The 17,435-nt window shown below is 37.4% G+C and overlaps 2 protein-coding genes across 7 annotated transcripts in view; one reads left to right on the top strand and one right to left on the bottom strand.

The window, feature by feature from the left end:
* The first annotated feature begins 1,356 nt into the window (after positions 1 to 1,356).
* Tmem126a (transmembrane protein 126A) lies at positions 1,357 to 11,448 on the top strand. Of its 3 annotated transcripts, none has more exons than XM_005379781.2 (5): positions 1,357 to 1,732; positions 4,052 to 4,144; positions 7,313 to 7,506; positions 8,551 to 8,665; positions 9,378 to 11,448. In XM_005379781.2, the coding sequence occupies exons 2-5, from the start codon at positions 4,059 to 4,061 to the stop codon at positions 9,568 to 9,570; spliced, it is 588 nt and encodes a 195-aa protein (XP_005379838.1). In that variant the 5' UTR covers positions 1,357 to 1,732; positions 4,052 to 4,058; the 3' UTR covers positions 9,571 to 11,448. The 3 variants fall into 3 exon arrangements, with proteins under 3 accessions (XP_005379838.1, XP_005379839.1, XP_005379840.1); XM_005379782.2 differs by having other exon boundaries at positions 1,359 to 1,753; XM_005379783.1 differs by lacking the exon at positions 1,357 to 1,732 and adding an exon at positions 5,078 to 5,211 and having other exon boundaries at positions 4,058 to 4,144.
* Positions 11,449 to 12,813: 1,365 nt separating this feature from the next.
* The window catches only part of Crebzf (CREB/ATF bZIP transcription factor), a gene marked incomplete in the record, with an annotated part of 22,809 nt that continues 18,187 nt past the window's right edge, over positions 12,814 to 17,435 (bottom strand). Inside the window, 4 exon segments of one of the 4 annotated variants that reach the window (XM_013511856.1) lie at positions 12,814 to 13,396; positions 15,148 to 15,216; positions 16,296 to 16,373; positions 16,583 to 17,435. In XM_013511856.1, coding sequence (XP_013367310.1) covers positions 16,358 to 16,373; positions 16,583 to 17,435 — 869 coding nt within the window. 4 annotated transcript variants of the gene reach the window in all.

Raw genomic sequence — 17,435 nt, 5'->3', positions numbered from 1 at the left:
GATGACTGGTACTTTTCAAGAAAGCTCTGGTTCTTACTTTGAGCATCGCTTCCTGGCTCCAGTGTAGATCCCTCAGCCTGCTGGCACAGATCCTTCATCATGCTAGCACAGACTTTCTAGCTTCCACCACTGACCTTTGGGCCTTCCCAGTGCAGATCTGAGAAACAGGCCTGCATGACACACTGGCCTCCAGTTGGACTGGTGAGGGGCATTGTTAGGGGCTCTAGGTCTTCAGCTGGACTCATGAAAGACATTCTGGGATCCAGATCCTTAGCTGGATTCTTTGGTCTTTAGTGGGTAGACAAATTTCCTGTACTCTTTTTGAATTCTTTAGGTGACTGTTATAAAAATAATCTTAAAATTAAGTGTCCTGTATTGTATTGTTTCCCCTTGCAAAACCCAAAACTACAACAAATGGCATGCTAGAGTCTACACATGGAGAACATTTATTAATTTCAAAATTCACTTCAAACCATTAAAACATCAAATTAGATTTAGGAGTATAAGCGACGTAAAAAGAATTAAGACATTATATACATGTACCAACTCTCCATGATTAATTCTGTACTGCAAACATACTAAAAATAAAAAAATTTAAACAAAAGTATGAAAGACAGTATTAGGACCCAAGGTATTCACACTCACACACACACACAAAATATTAGCATCTAAGTAAGTTGGCTCTTCCAAACTTTTTCTGCACTTATCTCACAAACTTTCCTATTAGGGAATAGGTTAACTTTATACTTAAGAACCTGAGGAACTTAGCTTTTCTGGCTCATTAACTACAGATTATTTGATGCTAGCAGATACAGTAAATACTAGCAGATACAGTAAATACCTCTGAGACAAGGAATTTGAGGGGGTTCTTATATACTATTTACCTTGCCTGTGAAGGCCTTCCTTTTATCTTGAATGCCTCCTTCTCCCTTGATAAAGTTCAAAGATTTTCAAAGCAACCTTGGAAAGCGTTTTTATTAGATACTCACAACTTTACAAAAGAAAATAAGTATTGTTTCCCCTCCTACTTTAAAAATGAGCAGGCTGGGGTGATGTGAACAGTCTGGAGGAGGCCCCAGGCTCCCTCTGGACAGTGTCTCTGTTACAACGTTCACCCGACAGTGCCTTGAAATTAGCCATATATGGGAGGACACCAGGGAATCCTTAAAAGGAAACAAAGCAAAACAAACAATAACCAGGCTTTTGAGTTGCTCAGATTATGTCGGGGCAATCAACCAGATCATAGCAGGGTACCCAGAAATGAAGAGCCACGAAACAGTAGAAAAATGATGGAGCAAGGAAATCTCCTTGCCAATTTATTTTTTTTTTTTATTTTTTATTTTTTTTGGTTTTTCTCTGGTACCGGGAACCGAATGCCAATTTATTTTTAACCAGAGTTCAGGAGGCCAACTTCAGGAGCAGAGTTCTACCGAGCAGGAAGTAACATGCCTCGGTAGATTTTCAGATGGAAGAGTCGGATTTAACGTCACTCATTTTATACCTCAAAACTGCACAGTTTCTACAGGCTGGCGGGAGGGGTGAAATGGTTTCTGCCACAGCCAAACCTTCAGGTTTACACCCGCAGGTCTCGCCCGGACGGAAGTCCCTAACAGGAAGTAGCATTAGCGGCGGAGTCACGTGTCACCCAAACATGGCTGCACCCTGGCAAGTGGAGCAAAGGTTGCAGTAATCCGCGGCGTGCTGGAGGAGAAACGCGGGAGGCGAGTCTAAGGTGGTAGCATTCCGGAATAAGGTGAAGTAAATCTCGCGGGGTCAACAGTACCGGGTAGTAACACGCTGTTTTTTGACAAAGCAGAAATGAGACAGAGGAGGGAAGCTGACAGCATGGTGCAGAGCATTTCTTCCATTTCCACCCTGGAAGGAATGACCTTGTATTTAAAGTAAACAGTACTTTAAACAGTACACAGTATAAGGACTCTACGCAATTAGATTTAACCCCGAAGTTACTGCCAGTTTACACGGGACAAATTTAATTTAAATTTGGCTAAATTTAATTTTTATAAACTCCATTGAACCCATCGTCTACGTCACTGACGTACCTAACGATATGAGCTAGTTAATACAAAAAATTTTTTTTTGTTTCAAAATTTCAAGTTTGTAGTGAAGGTGTTTGCGTTTGGCTGTGGTTTTTTGAGACGGGGTCTGGATACGTGTACACAGTAGTTGAAGCTGACCTAAACTATGTAGTACAGGCTGGCCTCGAACTCGTGGCCAGTTTTACTGAATTAAGGGTAACTTAATAGAGCAAATGGCTAGTTCATAGAACTAAGAACCTCACCAATATGCATAGAACCTAGAAGTAGTGACAGGTTTGGGTTAGACATTTTAAGAAAGTGATTTGTTTCTGATGTCACATAGTGTAGACTGAATTTGATTACATATATATTCCTGTACCCCACATACAAAAATAATCCAGTGCTCCAGCTATGGCAGATTGTGTATACCTTGTTAGTCAATGCAAATGCCCTCAAAAATTTGAGTCCTGCAGACCTGAGTTTTTTAAACCTGAGTTATATTTACTCGGTTATTTTTAAGTATAGTGGTAATGGAATTTCAATGCATTCACCATTTTTCAAATGGCTCCTGTATGTAAAACAACTATCCAATAAATATTTGTTAGAGTTATCAATTAGTCTTGTGGCAGGTAAATATTGTTAACTAAGACAGTAAACCCTTTAACTGTTACCTGGAAATCTAATGAGCTCAGTCTTTAAGCTAAAACTCATTTACTCATTCCTCTACTGACATTCCCCCTATATAGTGCAGAATTCAATAGATTACAGGACTCCATGCCACACCCAGTCTAATACTTGTTTTATATGGACAGGCAAGAACGATTTTTCTCACATTTCTAAATTTTTTCAAGACTATGTGTACCCATACACTTTAAAATACTTGCTATTTGGCTCTTTAGGGGGAAGTTTCCTGAGCCTTACTCTCACGTGTCCAATCTTTTGGTGTTCCTGGGCCATATATAAAATATATTACAGTTTACATAGGTAGCAAAACTTCCCCTTAATTCTTTTTTGGGGGTACTGGGAATTTAACTCAGGACCCTGCACTTGTCAGGCGCTTGTGCCACTGAGCTATATCCCCAGGCCCAAAACTTCCTTTTAAAATTTTTTTTTATTATAACATTTTAAGAGGGCTCGAAGCCTGAGCCACAGATTGGACACACCTACTAGACAGAATAAACTCCGAAGTAAAATTGCCCATTATGTGTTCTCCGTAACAGGTAATACCAAATTATTTTCCAAAGTGGTTGTACCCATTTTAGGTACAATTTACACTTCTACCAAGAGCACGTGAGTGCTTTGGCTACCCTAAATACTTGCCAGTACTCCAACTGAAACTCAGATTTTAAGTTTAGCTAACCTATGGGTGCCTATTGGGATCTTTTATCTGCCCAAATATAATGAGGTTGGGCATATTTTTGTATTTATTGGCTACTTAACGTCTTTGTAAAGTGCCTTTTCAGAACTTTTTGTTAATTGTGCTTACATTGGTTTTTTTTGTTTTTGTTCTTTTTGGGTTTCTAGCTCTGCATATGTTCTGGGTACTAACTACTTTGTCACTTTCCAACATTTTCTCCCATTGGTTTCTCTATGATTTCTACTGATCAGCCGTTCTGTTTTAATAGTTTAGTGCCGTTGTACCATGTTCAGGAAATGTTTTTAAGATTCTGTAGTTCTTGGAAATTTTTATGTGTTGCTTTTTATGTTCTGGTTTCACTTAAGGCTTCTGGGGTGCTTTCTGTTTTGCTTGTTTTGTTTCTCTGTGTTCTTTTTTTGCGGGGGGCAGTTTCTGGTACTGGGAATCGAACTCACGACCTCACGCCTGCCAGGCAGGCGCTGTGCTGCTGAGCTAAACCCCCGGCCCATTTTTCTGTATTCTATATATGCATTTTTTTTGCAGATTATGAACCAAATCTATACCTCTTTCAAAATTGAATATGGTCTTCAGAAACATTCTTAAATTGTTGTTCTTATAGATATACATTATTGAAAAATGGTATTTTTACTTTTTTAAGGCTCAAGATGGAAAATCACAAGCCAGATGATACTAAGGAAAACTTAACTGATATTATAGCCAGAAAAATTAACCAACTTCCAGAAACAGACAGGTAAGATGCCTTAAGGATATCTTTTACCAACTGGATTTTTAACTCAAATTTGGCTAAGTACAAACAAGATATCAAAAGACAATGAGTCTTTCTCTTCCTTTGATGATACCATATCTCATTTTGGAAGATGAGGCAAGATCATGCCTTCGGACATACTTAATTGTATGATTGTTTTTCCGATCAGCTTGGAGTAGAATATAAATATCATGAACCCATTTCAGTAACAAAACTTTCAATTTTAAATTATATTTTCACTGGCCATGGTGCATGGCTATAATCCCAGCATTCAGGAGGCTGAGGCAAGAGGATCACTCAGAGTTCAAGGCCAGCCAGGGCTATGTAGTGAGTACCCCATCTCAAAAAAAAAAAAAAAAACAGTTCCTTTCTTGTCTTCCTCAGTTCATGCCTACCAGTATGCTTGCCTGTCTAAAAGAGCACCATGGCTACAGGGAATTTCAGAGAAATAGGATTATGGCTGAAGATCTTTAAGATATTATTAAAAAGAAAACATGGAAACATACTCATAACTGAAGACAACAGAGGCAGCTATAGCACTCTTCTACAAGTGTTCTTAGACCTCCTTAAACAGTAAAATTTCTAACTAGGTTGCATTTAAAATGAAAATCTGAGGCCTTTAGGATTAAAAGAGGCCAGCTGCCAGAAAGGGAGGAACAATTTCTCAAGCAGAGAAAATGCCATGTGCTTGGGCCAAAGAGTTTATATTTGAGGAACCAGTGTTAGTAAATGATAAGTACACATAAGAAAAAAAAGTTTCAGGAAATATGATAAACGTGTTATATGTTGGTAATCAACTGCTTTGAAGTTTATGGTATTTGGTACTTAGTGCATTTTGACATGAAATGTACTTGTTTATTACTCTAACACAAGCTAGAACGTAGTGTAAATTGCCTTATGATTTGCTACCCTTTCCAGCCAAAAAAAAATTTGTTTGCTACTCATCAGTTTTGGACTTTGTCACATCTCCTGGAACCAGTTAATAACCATATCAAGATACCACTGTAACTTTTCTAATGAATATTCCAGCTCATTTGGAAGGCAGATGTAAGGTAGGATACAAAAAGGAAGACCAGTACAAAAACTGCCATAGTTATCCTGGTGAGTACAGAGGATAGAGCGCTGGTAGTTGAAGAGGAAAGATTTGAAATACATTTTGGAAGTATACTCATCTTCAGGTGTGAACACTGCACACATTCCAGTCTTGCTATTACTTACCATCTCAACACAGAACCTAGAAACCAAGAACAAGTTAAGAACTTGAGATTCTAAAAGCTCTGTATGTCACTATACCCTCTGTGTGTGTGTGTGTGTGTGTGTGTGTGTGTGTCTCTCTCTCTCTCTCTCTCACACACACACACACACACACAGTTTTGTTGAGTAAATAACAAACTTAAAAGCAAGAGGGTCTGTGTTTCCAAACCAGCAAGGCAGGGAAGAACCTAAGGACTGACACAAGAAACAGAGTAGATAGTGCCAACTTTGAAGAAGCAGGCTGCCACTCAGTCGTCAACAATTTAGAAGAGTACTAAGAAGAGAGCTGGAACTACAAAGTTACAATTTACAGCTAATAAACTGCTTTCAAACATTGGCACAACAATATCCATTATCCTTGTTCATCTCTTCTTGCATTATCAGACATACTTAATAGTTACTTGATATATTCTTGAGTATATAAACTTTTTATTATCAAAAACTTAATTTTCTGATCTAAGGAACAATTATATCTGCCTTGTAATTCACTGCTATTTGTTAAATTTGGTCTTGTACATCAAGCCAGACTTTCTTTCTAGTTCCATAGAATTTGCTAGAAAATTGGCAGTAATGATTTTGTGCTAAGGGAATTACCAAAAATTTTAACTTTATCCACAAGAAATTAAAACCTGGCTGGGAAACAACAAAGTGTGCTTTTCAGGTTGTAGTTGTACTCTCTCAGCATTGGTTCCTATGACTAAAATGGGGATAGTATGTATTTCACATGATTTTTGAGGATGCAGCATTTCAGAGGAAATGCTGAAATTTCCCATGCCCTCAACCCCCAAAGAAAAACCACAGATCTTTCACATTTACATGGTTCTTGTTTGGTAATTCTCTAAGTCCTCATCACTTTAAATATCTTGTACAGTATACGCTAAGTTCTTGAACCATCTTTTATAGACTTTTGCTATACCTTGTTTGCAAGTCTTTCTTCTCTAATACTCTATTTTGAAAACTTGAAGGTAAAAGAATTTTTGTGCTTTTAGCACCAACTGTACTGCAGGTCATAGGTGCTCCATGAGTGAAATGACAGGGAAGAAAAGTAACACCTTACACAATGTAGGAAGCTTAACTAGGAGTTCCTAGGAAAGCTGTTTCTAATATAGTGTAAACTATACTAGTTATGAGGGTACTACATAGCATAGTTTGGGTACTCATGAGTAATGGATTTATGAGGTAACCTGCATTCCAGATGGCAACAAAAAATGGCTAAAAAAAATAGGCTGAAAAAGTTTGAAGTGCAGTCAGTATTTTCAGTACCCAGAATTAAACAATACGTAGACCCTAAGTTATATATTCCTATATAAATTGGCTTAAAGTCACCATCTCCCACTGTCTCGAAACACCAATTTATCTTTTATCAATGGATATGATAAAGTACCTAGGTTAGAATATCACTTTTATGTTTGTACTTCCCTAATCTCCAAATCCTGACACTAACACTTCAAGGAAGAGTAAAGGGAAACACATTCACTCCAAAACACTTTCTGTGGTAGCTGTTACTAAGACATCTTCATGTCTGTTATCAAGTTGCTTATAGACAAGAAGGGAAGCCTGACATGTAAATCAATGGTTATAAGTTAATACCACCTTGTAATGTATTGTGCTGAAAGGTAAGCATTGGGTATTATGGGAGTTCTGAAGAGAACCATCAAACTCAGACTCTTTCAGAAGCTGTTTCCTGCTACACAAAACATGTTTAGCAAAATCTATCACTGTACCCTTGAACACTGACCAAATTCAGAATAAAACTCTGGATATAAAACATGACTTAAGGTTTCAATGTTAGGGAAGTATAAGGAGTAGATGTGTATTTAGCTATTCCCAAAGTCCTGTTAAGGTCTGTAACATTTGTTTGTTTACACAGTAGAACCAAAAGTTTTTTCTCACCCTCAGGAATCTACTTGAATATGGTTCAGCATATATTGGACTTAATGCTGCTTTCTGTGGTCTAATAGCGAACAGTCTTTTTCGGCGCATCTTGCATGTGACAAAGGCTCGTATAGCTGCTGGCTTACCAATGGCAGTGATCCCATTTTTGTCAGCAAGTACCTCTTACACAAGTTTTGTAAGTTTACCTCTGAGTACAGGTAAATTCTATTTCATTGTCACCAAAGTTTATCTTGGTATGTTATTGGCAATGTTAACACTTAAGGTTTAATATCTAACAGCTATGTTCTAATGCAGTGTTTGGATAAAACTGAATCTTGCTAGCCTCGCTATTATATGGTAACTTAATTACTATTAGCAGGGTCTTACCAAGCAAGTAAGAGGAACATACACAGCATTTCTAAATACGTTAATCTAAGTTGTCTTTCCATCAGCACTCAGTAATGGCTATTTTAAAATTTAAGAAAGCCGAAAAGCTTACTGCAGCTTACACCCTTTTTGCTGTTATTGTTATAGAGAAGTTGTATAAAGGGATAAAATATTTTATGGGAATAAGACTCTATGTAGCAAATCTCTTAAAGCACTACATGCATACATAAGCTTTATAAAAAATTAACCATTTGTGCTGCTACAAATACACCTGATCACACAGATACACACACAACTTTTGACCAGTGACTTAAAACATATTACCATGGGAACTGAGGGCAGCCCATCTAAATTTTATTTTGTTAAGTGTTGCTAAATGTGATTTAACCCTAAGTATTTTGTCTGGATTCCCATCACCAGGATAGAAAGAGCTTTTACAATCAGTGGAAATCTGTTGCCCAATAACTAAACTAAGTGAAAATATGAGCCCAGGTTTGCTGATAGCAAATTAAGAGCAGAAATCTAGAAGCAGTCTAGAGAGATTATTATACCCAAGGCCAGAACCAATTAGAGAATTTTTTTCCTAAAATGTTTTTAGATTTTCTTGGCAATTTTAGGTTACCCACACATGTAATGCTTTTTTTGTTTCTCTGGATGTGGTGGTCAAACCCAGAACCTTGCACAGGCTGAGGGTACACTTTATCACTGAACTCTACTCCCACCTCCTCGCCGTGCCTTTGAATGTGACTTATAGAATTTGCATTTGCTGCATTATTGCCTGAAGTACCTGTAGTAAATATAAGTGGATCTTATATTTAAATCATGTTTGCTTACCTATCATGACCATAAATTAAGAGAACTAATTTATTTCCTAGGTGATTTGAATTGTGAAACCTGTACCCTGACACGGGCTGGACTGATTGGTTTAGTTCTTGGTGGTCTGTACCCGACTTTCTTGGCTATACCTGTGAATGGTACCCTAGCAGCCAGGTAAGATTGTTTTCTCATTATGACTGAAGAACCTTCAATAACATATGTGACTACGTAGAAAAACTGGAATTTAAAACAACTTCTAAAGCAGTGAGGGCAAACCTTTTAGAGTTTTCAATGATAAACAGCCAACTATTGCAAACATTCCATAGACTTGCCACCACTGTTTTAAGGCATTAGGCCAATATTATTTTTTTGATTAGAAGTTTAAAAGACTTGGTATTTTTTATTGTAAGTAAACAAATCTTACTAATTAAGAATTGAAAACAGCTCTAGAACCATATTACACTGTGCCTCTTAAGAGTGTAATTCAAATTAGTATTTTTAATTCGCATACTGAATGTTTACTACAAAACTGCAAACAATAGTAGGCCTAGTGTGAATGCTGTGTTATACACAGATTTTCAGAGTTTGAGCACTTGCACTAAAACAAATTTTCATCAGAAAATGTCTGGCTATAAGCCTGCTACTAGAAAATAACTGTGGTTATTCTCTGTTGAACTCATACCAGTAAACTACTCTGTATGACCCTCCAGAGGTGAACTGGAGGAGTGCAAAAAATAACCCAGAATTAATAGACAATGAACAGAGTAGCATCACCTTAACTTTAGCTAGTTTTATCCTAAGACTTCTAGGATAAATACATATTGTACAGAGGTTCATCATTTGATACAAGTCTTTTCTAGTGAAATATCTCCATGTTTTCTTACAGGTACCAAACAGCCCTGCTACCAGAGAAAGGAAACATCTTAACGTACTGGACTAGAATATCCAAGCCTGTCTTTAGAAAGATGTTATTTCCCTTTTTACTTCAGACTGTGTTTGCAGCGTACCTTGGGTCTAGACAATATAAGCTACTTATAAAGGCTCTTCAGTTGCCTGAACCAGGTCTAGAAATTAACTGATTTTTAAACAAATATGTATATAAAAATAAAACTGAAAATAACCTGTCTCTAATGTTAAAAATAAACATAGATTTATAATTTAACACATGAGGTACAAGGCTACATAGGGCAACAAAAGGCTAACTCTCAGTAAAAACTAATCACTTAAACAAGCATAGACAGGGGTTGTCCTCTGTGGTAGTGCTTGCCTCCCATGCATGAAGCCCTGGGTTCAATCCCTAGCACTGTGCCAAAAAAAAAAACAAAAAAAACCCCTAATTTCTCTGTAGTTTGCTCAACACTGTCTTTTCCATCTTGCTTGTGCCACTCCTTTACTTCAGGCATTGATTTTGGTTTATAATGCAAAAGGAAAAGCTAACCATACAGCAGCTTTCACTGATGACTTCCCAAAGCCAGACAGAAAGGAAAAAGATGTCAATATAGCAAATTTACATATGCATCATTTTCTCAGCTCAGTATTACATAAGATTGTTAATCCATAAAATCCTAGAATATATTTAATAACCTTCACAAGAGACCAACCCAATCTACATCCTTGGAAGGTTCTAGTTTTATAAGATTTAGACAAAGTCCATTTGAAGCTTCCAGATATTTTAGGACAGTTCTTTAGAATCACAGACATAAGCCTTTTTTCCGTGTATGATATTAGACACTAACATCTGGGTACTAAACACTTAGTACCCTTATCAGTAACCTCACTGAAGGCAGATATTGCATAGTAAGTTGCTAACATTGCACCTGACAAACCAAGTACTAAAATAGCCATATCCCTTGTGTTGTTCCTGGTTTACTTCCTGAAATATATTATGGATTCATTTCCTTAGGTCATTTAAATTTTTGAAGTGATCTGCTATATCCTCTTTCCAAACATTTCTCATCCTAGTTCTTTCTTTTTTGTGGCAGTGTCTAAATCAGCCTTGTCCAACAGTACTTTCTGTGACAGAAATGTTTTGTAGCTAGTCAGTGTTAGGCACTAGCAATATAGGTTTTAAGCAACCGCATGGGAATACACAGCTACGGTAGCAGACAGTGCACTGGTCTAGATCAACACTTTAAGAAAGCCAGTCACCACAGAAGAGTACAAAACAAAATCTTAAGTTATCTTCCTGTATCATATTCATGAGTACATCTTACCTAGTCCTCTCAAATATAGTGACTTATCTTAATATTATGCTACCTAATATTCTATAAAGAATTCAGAAAAGGCAGCTTTGCAAGATTAGAAAAAAATAAAGCAGTGCTGCCAGAGATTTAAAGTTCAAGTAAAATTAACAAATTTTCAGTTTTTCTGAAAACAAGATTTATTTTTTCAATAGACACATAACATGTATTTTCTACCAAACTAATATATGCACAAAGAGAAAGATATGTCAAAATGTTTACTGTAGATATCCTCTAGGTTATAGTTACAGGTGATTTTTTTTGCTTTATTTGTAATTTTCCAATCTTTCTATAATAAATGTGTTTGACTCTCACAGCTAAGGAAAAAGCAAATATATGTATATATGCAAACTAAGATACCAAGATAAAGGCTCTGGTTCAAAGTTGTCCATTTCAGCTACATTCTATTGAGTTCTATTTATCACATTTTAAAAATTCCCTCAAAAATAAATTCAGATTACTGACTTGGACTCCTTAGGAATACATAATGATACAACCAACTTAGATTAACTGAAAACCCAATGGTATAACTAAGCTGTTTGAAATACTCCCAAAATATTTACTCCCGAGCATACCATCTGTAAATGGATATAAGCATTGCTTCTGTAACGAAAAAGATTTCTAACATCTGTTCTCTGCTACATGTTTCTTAAATCATCTTTTCAAATTAATAGAAATGGGCAATTTAAACAATAAACCAGCTTTATTGTGGATAAAGTTATTGTGGTCTGTAACTACATCTCTACCAAAATTTGTGAGAAAGCAGATCCAACATATATGAACCTGCTTTGAGCTGCATGACAACTCAGTCATTTATAGCTAAGACCTAGACCTAAAGAACACTGCCTCAATCAGTTAGGAAATAATTTTTAATATTTCAGTTGTCACAATAGACAAACCAAAACTTTTACAGTTCACTTTGTATAGTCATATAAGATTTTTAAAAAAGGGTTCATATCATAATTGAGATAGTAATATATTTCATTATTCCAAAAATGTAGTACACCAAGAGCCAGAAGGGTCTAGAGAACTGACCTCAGTGGGAATACATGAAAGAGAATTTGCACCACACATTCTGGGCTACCAATAAAATTCAAACTTTTATGTATAGAATTACACAATGTTCCAAAAATAAGTAGTGACTACATTTTCTTAGTTCCTGTGAAAACTGAGCAACATGTTTTCAAGTAATTTTAGGTCAACAAAAATTCTAGGGTATTATAACAAAGGAGTGGCTGGAAGAATGCTGAGCCTACAAAGGTATTCAAATTCAAATACATGAAAAGTGTGCTGGCCAAACAAGACACTCTGAACATTTCTACTGGAAGACCTCCCCTTACTGATTTCTGACTTAGGTGGCAACTCAATTAAAAAAAAAAAACGGTAAAAGTACATTTAGAAGGGTCTCAAAATCTGTATTGATAATTTGGGGAAAAAAACTTACATCTTCCTACCTATTTAAGACTAATAGATTAATTTATCTTAGAAATTTGGCTAAATTAGTAAGATCTTAATCTGTACCTTAAAAATGCTCAAAACAGATAATGACATTTGAAAAGCAATTATGTGTTCTATCAAAGTAGTAGGTTATCTGTGATCAAATGTATAGTGGTGGAATTGGCTGTATTGTGGGTGCATCAGCTACTTAAGTATAAGCCAGTGGGGATGTTCTTTGCTGCCTGGCTTCACAGGCACTGAATATATTCAGATTTTAAGAAACTGAGTGGACTTAATGAATTTCATATAAAACCAAATGTATAGTTATTTCAAGTAAGAGCTATCTCCTAACATCCAATCCAAAGTTTTCAGGTTTTTTCCATACTTGTAGTAGACCAGAAAAAAAATTTCACTGGAACCATATTCCATGCAAAAAACCACTCCCATCATCCACAGTACTAAGGTCCTTACATAACACTAGAGAAACTTTAATATGGAAACTAATACACCATTAACCTCCAAGTCAATTACTCAGAGGCCAAAACCTCAGGATCCACACAGCCTAATGTCAGCCTAAACTGTAATTAACTATTCATACATCTTATCACAATCAACTTTTTCAAAGGATGTACAGACAAATCAATGCATCTTTTAAAAGACTGTTCTTTATAGTTAAGGACTTTACATTAACTTTTATATTCTCGGCAACAAGGTGTCTGTCTGTCCTCCAAATTAGCTTTTATGTTCCAGGAAATAAATACAAACTCATAATATGCTTTGTCATCACTGATGGCCTATTTATGTAACTCTAGTCCACTAAATGTAATTCCATAGAATGTGCTCTTGGTTATGTCAAGAATCTATTATTTCTTGATAAAATACTATAATTCTCTTCTCCATTGGTCACAAGTTTTAAAAGATATGCAAAGAACTGAATATCACTCCCATGAAAGACAAAAAAAAAAAAAGTGTAATTTTGTTCCAAAATTAACTTAGTTTCATGTATTTCTATTAAGTCTTTCAAGCATTCCACAGAATCTTTTCATATCTCCATTTCTGGAAAGTGAAATCAGTATAGAAGTAATTTGGGAACTTGAAAAATGGCATTCATATTTTTCAGCAGATGCCAAATTTTTGACCGACATGGCTCCCACAATTACTTTGTTACCATCAGTCCAGTCAGTTAACAGGTTGTAGGAAAAGATTCGTTTTTGCAGATACTGCTAAGCTGTTCAAAGAGAAGAGAGAGAAATTAATTTAGTGATTATAAAATGAACAAATATTTAAAATATTTCGAACACTTTGCTGGATATATCAGAAGTGTGACTATATTTTTTAAAAAGTGTTACTTTTTAATTAACCCTGCTCCAGGAAGTGCAGAAACAGTTAAGTTGGTATGACAGAAATAGTAAGTCAACATGTTGTGTTAGTTCAATTAATGTATGAATTCCTGCCACCATAGGAAGACTAGTACTAAAAAAGCTGTGTTTTTAGTTCTATATCACTTAACCAGAGGCACAATTACGCAAAAGGAAAAGGTTCCCCCAAATACTAAATTGTTTTCAACCATTAAACAGAATCAAACCTGAAAATTTCAAAACAATCTATTTATATTCCAGAAATCTTTTATCCAAATACTAATCATTTAGAACACACTTTTCTAAAAATAGTAAGACAACAGTTTCATATTAATCATAACTTTTTTAATTAACAAGTAGTGAGTAGGACACTTTAAGATTCTGTTTACTACATACTGAAATAAACATCTGTTGTAAATTCAGAAACTCAAACATTTACAGTAAAATGTGCTTACACATAAATATGACCAGATTAGCCCCTGATAGGTCCTAAATACATGCAATTACCATGTAAAAACAAGACCATGAGTTGATGTAAAAAAATGACAAAATCACTAAGTCACCAAAACTAGAAAAGAAATAATGAAATGGAAACTGAGAGAACACAGTTAATAAAACAAGGAACCTAACAAAGCAGCTTTAAAAACAGATCATACTAATCTTACCATTTTCGAAAGTTCTTAAATCATCTACTTCCCCAAACTGCCATTTATAAAATGACATTCTAAAAATCTATACTTGGAATTTCAAAACATCCCAATTCAGAAAGTTCTGACTACTGTTTCTTCTTGGCCCTGAAATTTAAATAATGCAGGAAAAGCAGTGGTATTAGGAGGAAAATATTCTAAGGGAATGATATAATTTTTAGAAACAAAGTTACTGCTTCCAGACCTTTTCAAGACCCATAGTCGGCATTAACAACAGTAATTTCTGCTATTTTCACCCATTATTTTGCAATGTCATACTAGAGATGAATAAATTCTTTGAGCCCATTACTGAAAGATCAACAAACCCGGTTTTATTATGACACCATATTTTTGTCATTGGTACTGCACAAAATTATATACAAAGAAATATATACAAAAATGTTCAAGTATTAGTTAAATTTCAATTCAAGGCTTCTGTTTCAAAAAGCTACATTTAACATATTTCATAAAGATAGCACAAATTAGTCATTTCAAATAATTCTTCCAACTACTTTTGGTTTTTATATGTATATATATATATATAATTCAGTAGGCACTAAAAATCCATGCAGCTGCATTGTGAGGGGCTTGCTCTTGCCCTTAGGTATAAGCAAGTTCGTCACTCCAGGTTGTGAGTTTGGCTATTACCCATTCATGCTCAAGTGCAGTAGATGATTTCACAAAATATGCTGTGATGCACTGGAAACCAGAGACCAATTTAGGTCTCAAGTCGTATTATCTAGCAACAAAACATTTACAGTTGTGCAAGAACAAGGATTCCATTTCCATAACCAAACAACAAAATAAAACATCTTATGTGTAAGATAACTTAGATCTTTGGACTGCTGGAAAATACTTTTCAATTACGAACATTTTAAAAATAAAAGACAGCAGAAGCCCTGATATTACCTCTTTTTCCTCATTTCTTATACTACCTTTTAAAATAAAGCAGGAAATGTGGCCAGCAGCTGGTCCCGTCTCTTCTGCCCCAACAGCTGTATCCACTTTAGCACAAAGAAAAACAAGGATGCTAAATACGTATATACTTTATCAAACAGTGATGTTTCACAAAGAATTTCGTAATGCCCCTTACAAAGAAGGACATCATAGTTTATACAAGTGGACAATACATAAGCGTACTGCAAGGGAAGAATACGCTCCATTTTTGGAAAAATAACATCAGTCATTCCATTAAGTGGCCAGAACCACTCAACTTCAAAAAAGTATTTTTAAACAGGGAAAATACTTTTAAAAGTATTAACAGAGAATAGGATTCTTTGTGAAGCCTCACTTTACACGTTTTCATTCACATTTCACAACCTTCAGTATCTAATCATACATACATAAATTTAACCTATAATGTCAATACAACATAAAAACGTGTCCAACAATTTATACTCAGTGATAGGGTAATCACTGTGCTGGTCCTCAAGGAAACATTTCATTAGTCATTCTTATTCTTCCTCCAATTAACTAAAACACAAGAGTCTCACAGGTAAATTTGCAACTTCTCTAATGGTGAGATATTAAAATCTGTTACTCTGAAGATTGTACTTTTTATATGGTGTACTGAAAACTAAAAAGCATTCTTGAATATTTAAGAGATTCCTGTCATCTCCAGCAAAGCAACTGTTACATTTTGCATGCCTCAAGTACTTATTGTCAACCTCTGAAAAGTTGCTCTAAAATTGGAATTCCAATTTGCACCTTGTACAACTCGGAACTTCCATTCAACTTCACCTGTTTCACTGTCTCCAAACTGTATCGCTATAAGCAGGTTTCAGTGTACAGTTGGAACCGATGTCATCCAAGGCCATGTCCACACTGGGTACAGAAGAGCTAGGTACACGCAAGTCTGAACAAGGGGACACATTAACAGCTATTTCAACCAGAAGAAGCATCTTAAATACATTATTGACCAGCACAAGTCTGTTTCCAGGGTGGACAGGGCCCAAATTAGATTCCCCACCCACCTTTCAAAAAAGAAAAATAAAAATCACACACACACACAAATTGAGATGTTGCCCATTAAAGTAGACTAAGCAGCAGAGCATGAGCGTTACGTGAAGAGATGGATCCTTACCAGGTTGTGAGGCGGGAACGACTGTTCTGTAACCCCTACAACGGAGCCTGGCAGGAAGGAAATCACCTAAAAAAGAAACTGTCAGAGAGATTTAATAGTCACAGGTTATCATTAGGAGTTGGTTACAGTGTCACATTCATGCTTTTAGCTAAACACTTAAAGATTCAATATTACTTTTTTCCTCCTCTGAAATGTGTCCAGTGAAGATGTCCCACTAAAGTGTTTTACATGGTGTAAGGGAGTTGAAAGGGGTAAACGCGGATAAAGAGCAGATTACTTGACCCTACATTTTAAGAGACGACGACGCCTTCCGAGCGCACGCCGAGCAGAACTCCACCGACACCTTATCCTTATCCACATGAAGACACACTCCTCCTGCCGACTCGTCCTCTTCCAGGGGGTCCTGCTGCTGCTTTCCGACAGGCAGGGCGTAGTCATGGTCCCCGGCGGGCGAGTCTCTGAAGAGCGAGGTGGTCAGCCGCAGTCCCACGCCGCTCAGCCGGCTCAGCAGGCGCGCCAGTCCCGTCTCGTTGGCTAGGACTGCCCGTAGGTAGCGACTCTCCTCCTGCAGCGCCTGGACGCGCCGGCCCAGCTCCCGATTCTCGGCCCGCAGCTCCTGGTTCTCGGCTGCCAGCCCCCGAACTCGGCTCTCCAGGCCCATCACGTACTCCTTCTTCTTCAGCCGATTAAGGCGGGCTGCGGCCGCCGCCGCCTTCCGGGGACTCTTTGTCGCCGCCTGACTGCTGTCGCTGCCGCCGCCGCCACCGCTGCCTCCTCCGGGAGTCTTTCTCCGCCTCTTTTCCCCGCCGCCACTGTCACTGCCGCAGCCTCCGATTCCGTTTAACAGCCTCTGCAGCAGGTCCGAAAAGCGCTGCATCTCAGCCGCCGCGGCCTCGTCGTCGTCGTCCCCCCTCCAGAGGCCGCCGCTGTCCGAGCCGCCGCCGGACGAGGAGAGAGGCCCCGGCGAGCTGAGCCCGGGCTCCAGGTGCCAGTCCGGCTGCCGAGGGTCCAGCAGGTCGGCCAGCTCCAGCCCCGACAGAAAGTCCATGTCCTCCGTCTCCTCCCCGGGGACGCCGGCGGCCGCCTCCTCCTCCATGTCCTCAGGCGAGGGCGCGCGCACAGCCACGCCGCCGCGCGCCC

Source organism: Chinchilla lanigera, unplaced genomic scaffold (genome assembly GCF_000276665.1).
Source record: "Chinchilla lanigera isolate Chin_1 unplaced genomic scaffold, ChiLan1.0 scaffold00013, whole genome shotgun sequence".
NCBI lineage: Eukaryota > Metazoa > Chordata > Mammalia > Rodentia > Chinchillidae > Chinchilla > Chinchilla lanigera.
Note: the sequence above shows the minus strand (reverse complement) of the source record. Positions and strands in the feature narration are given on the sequence as shown.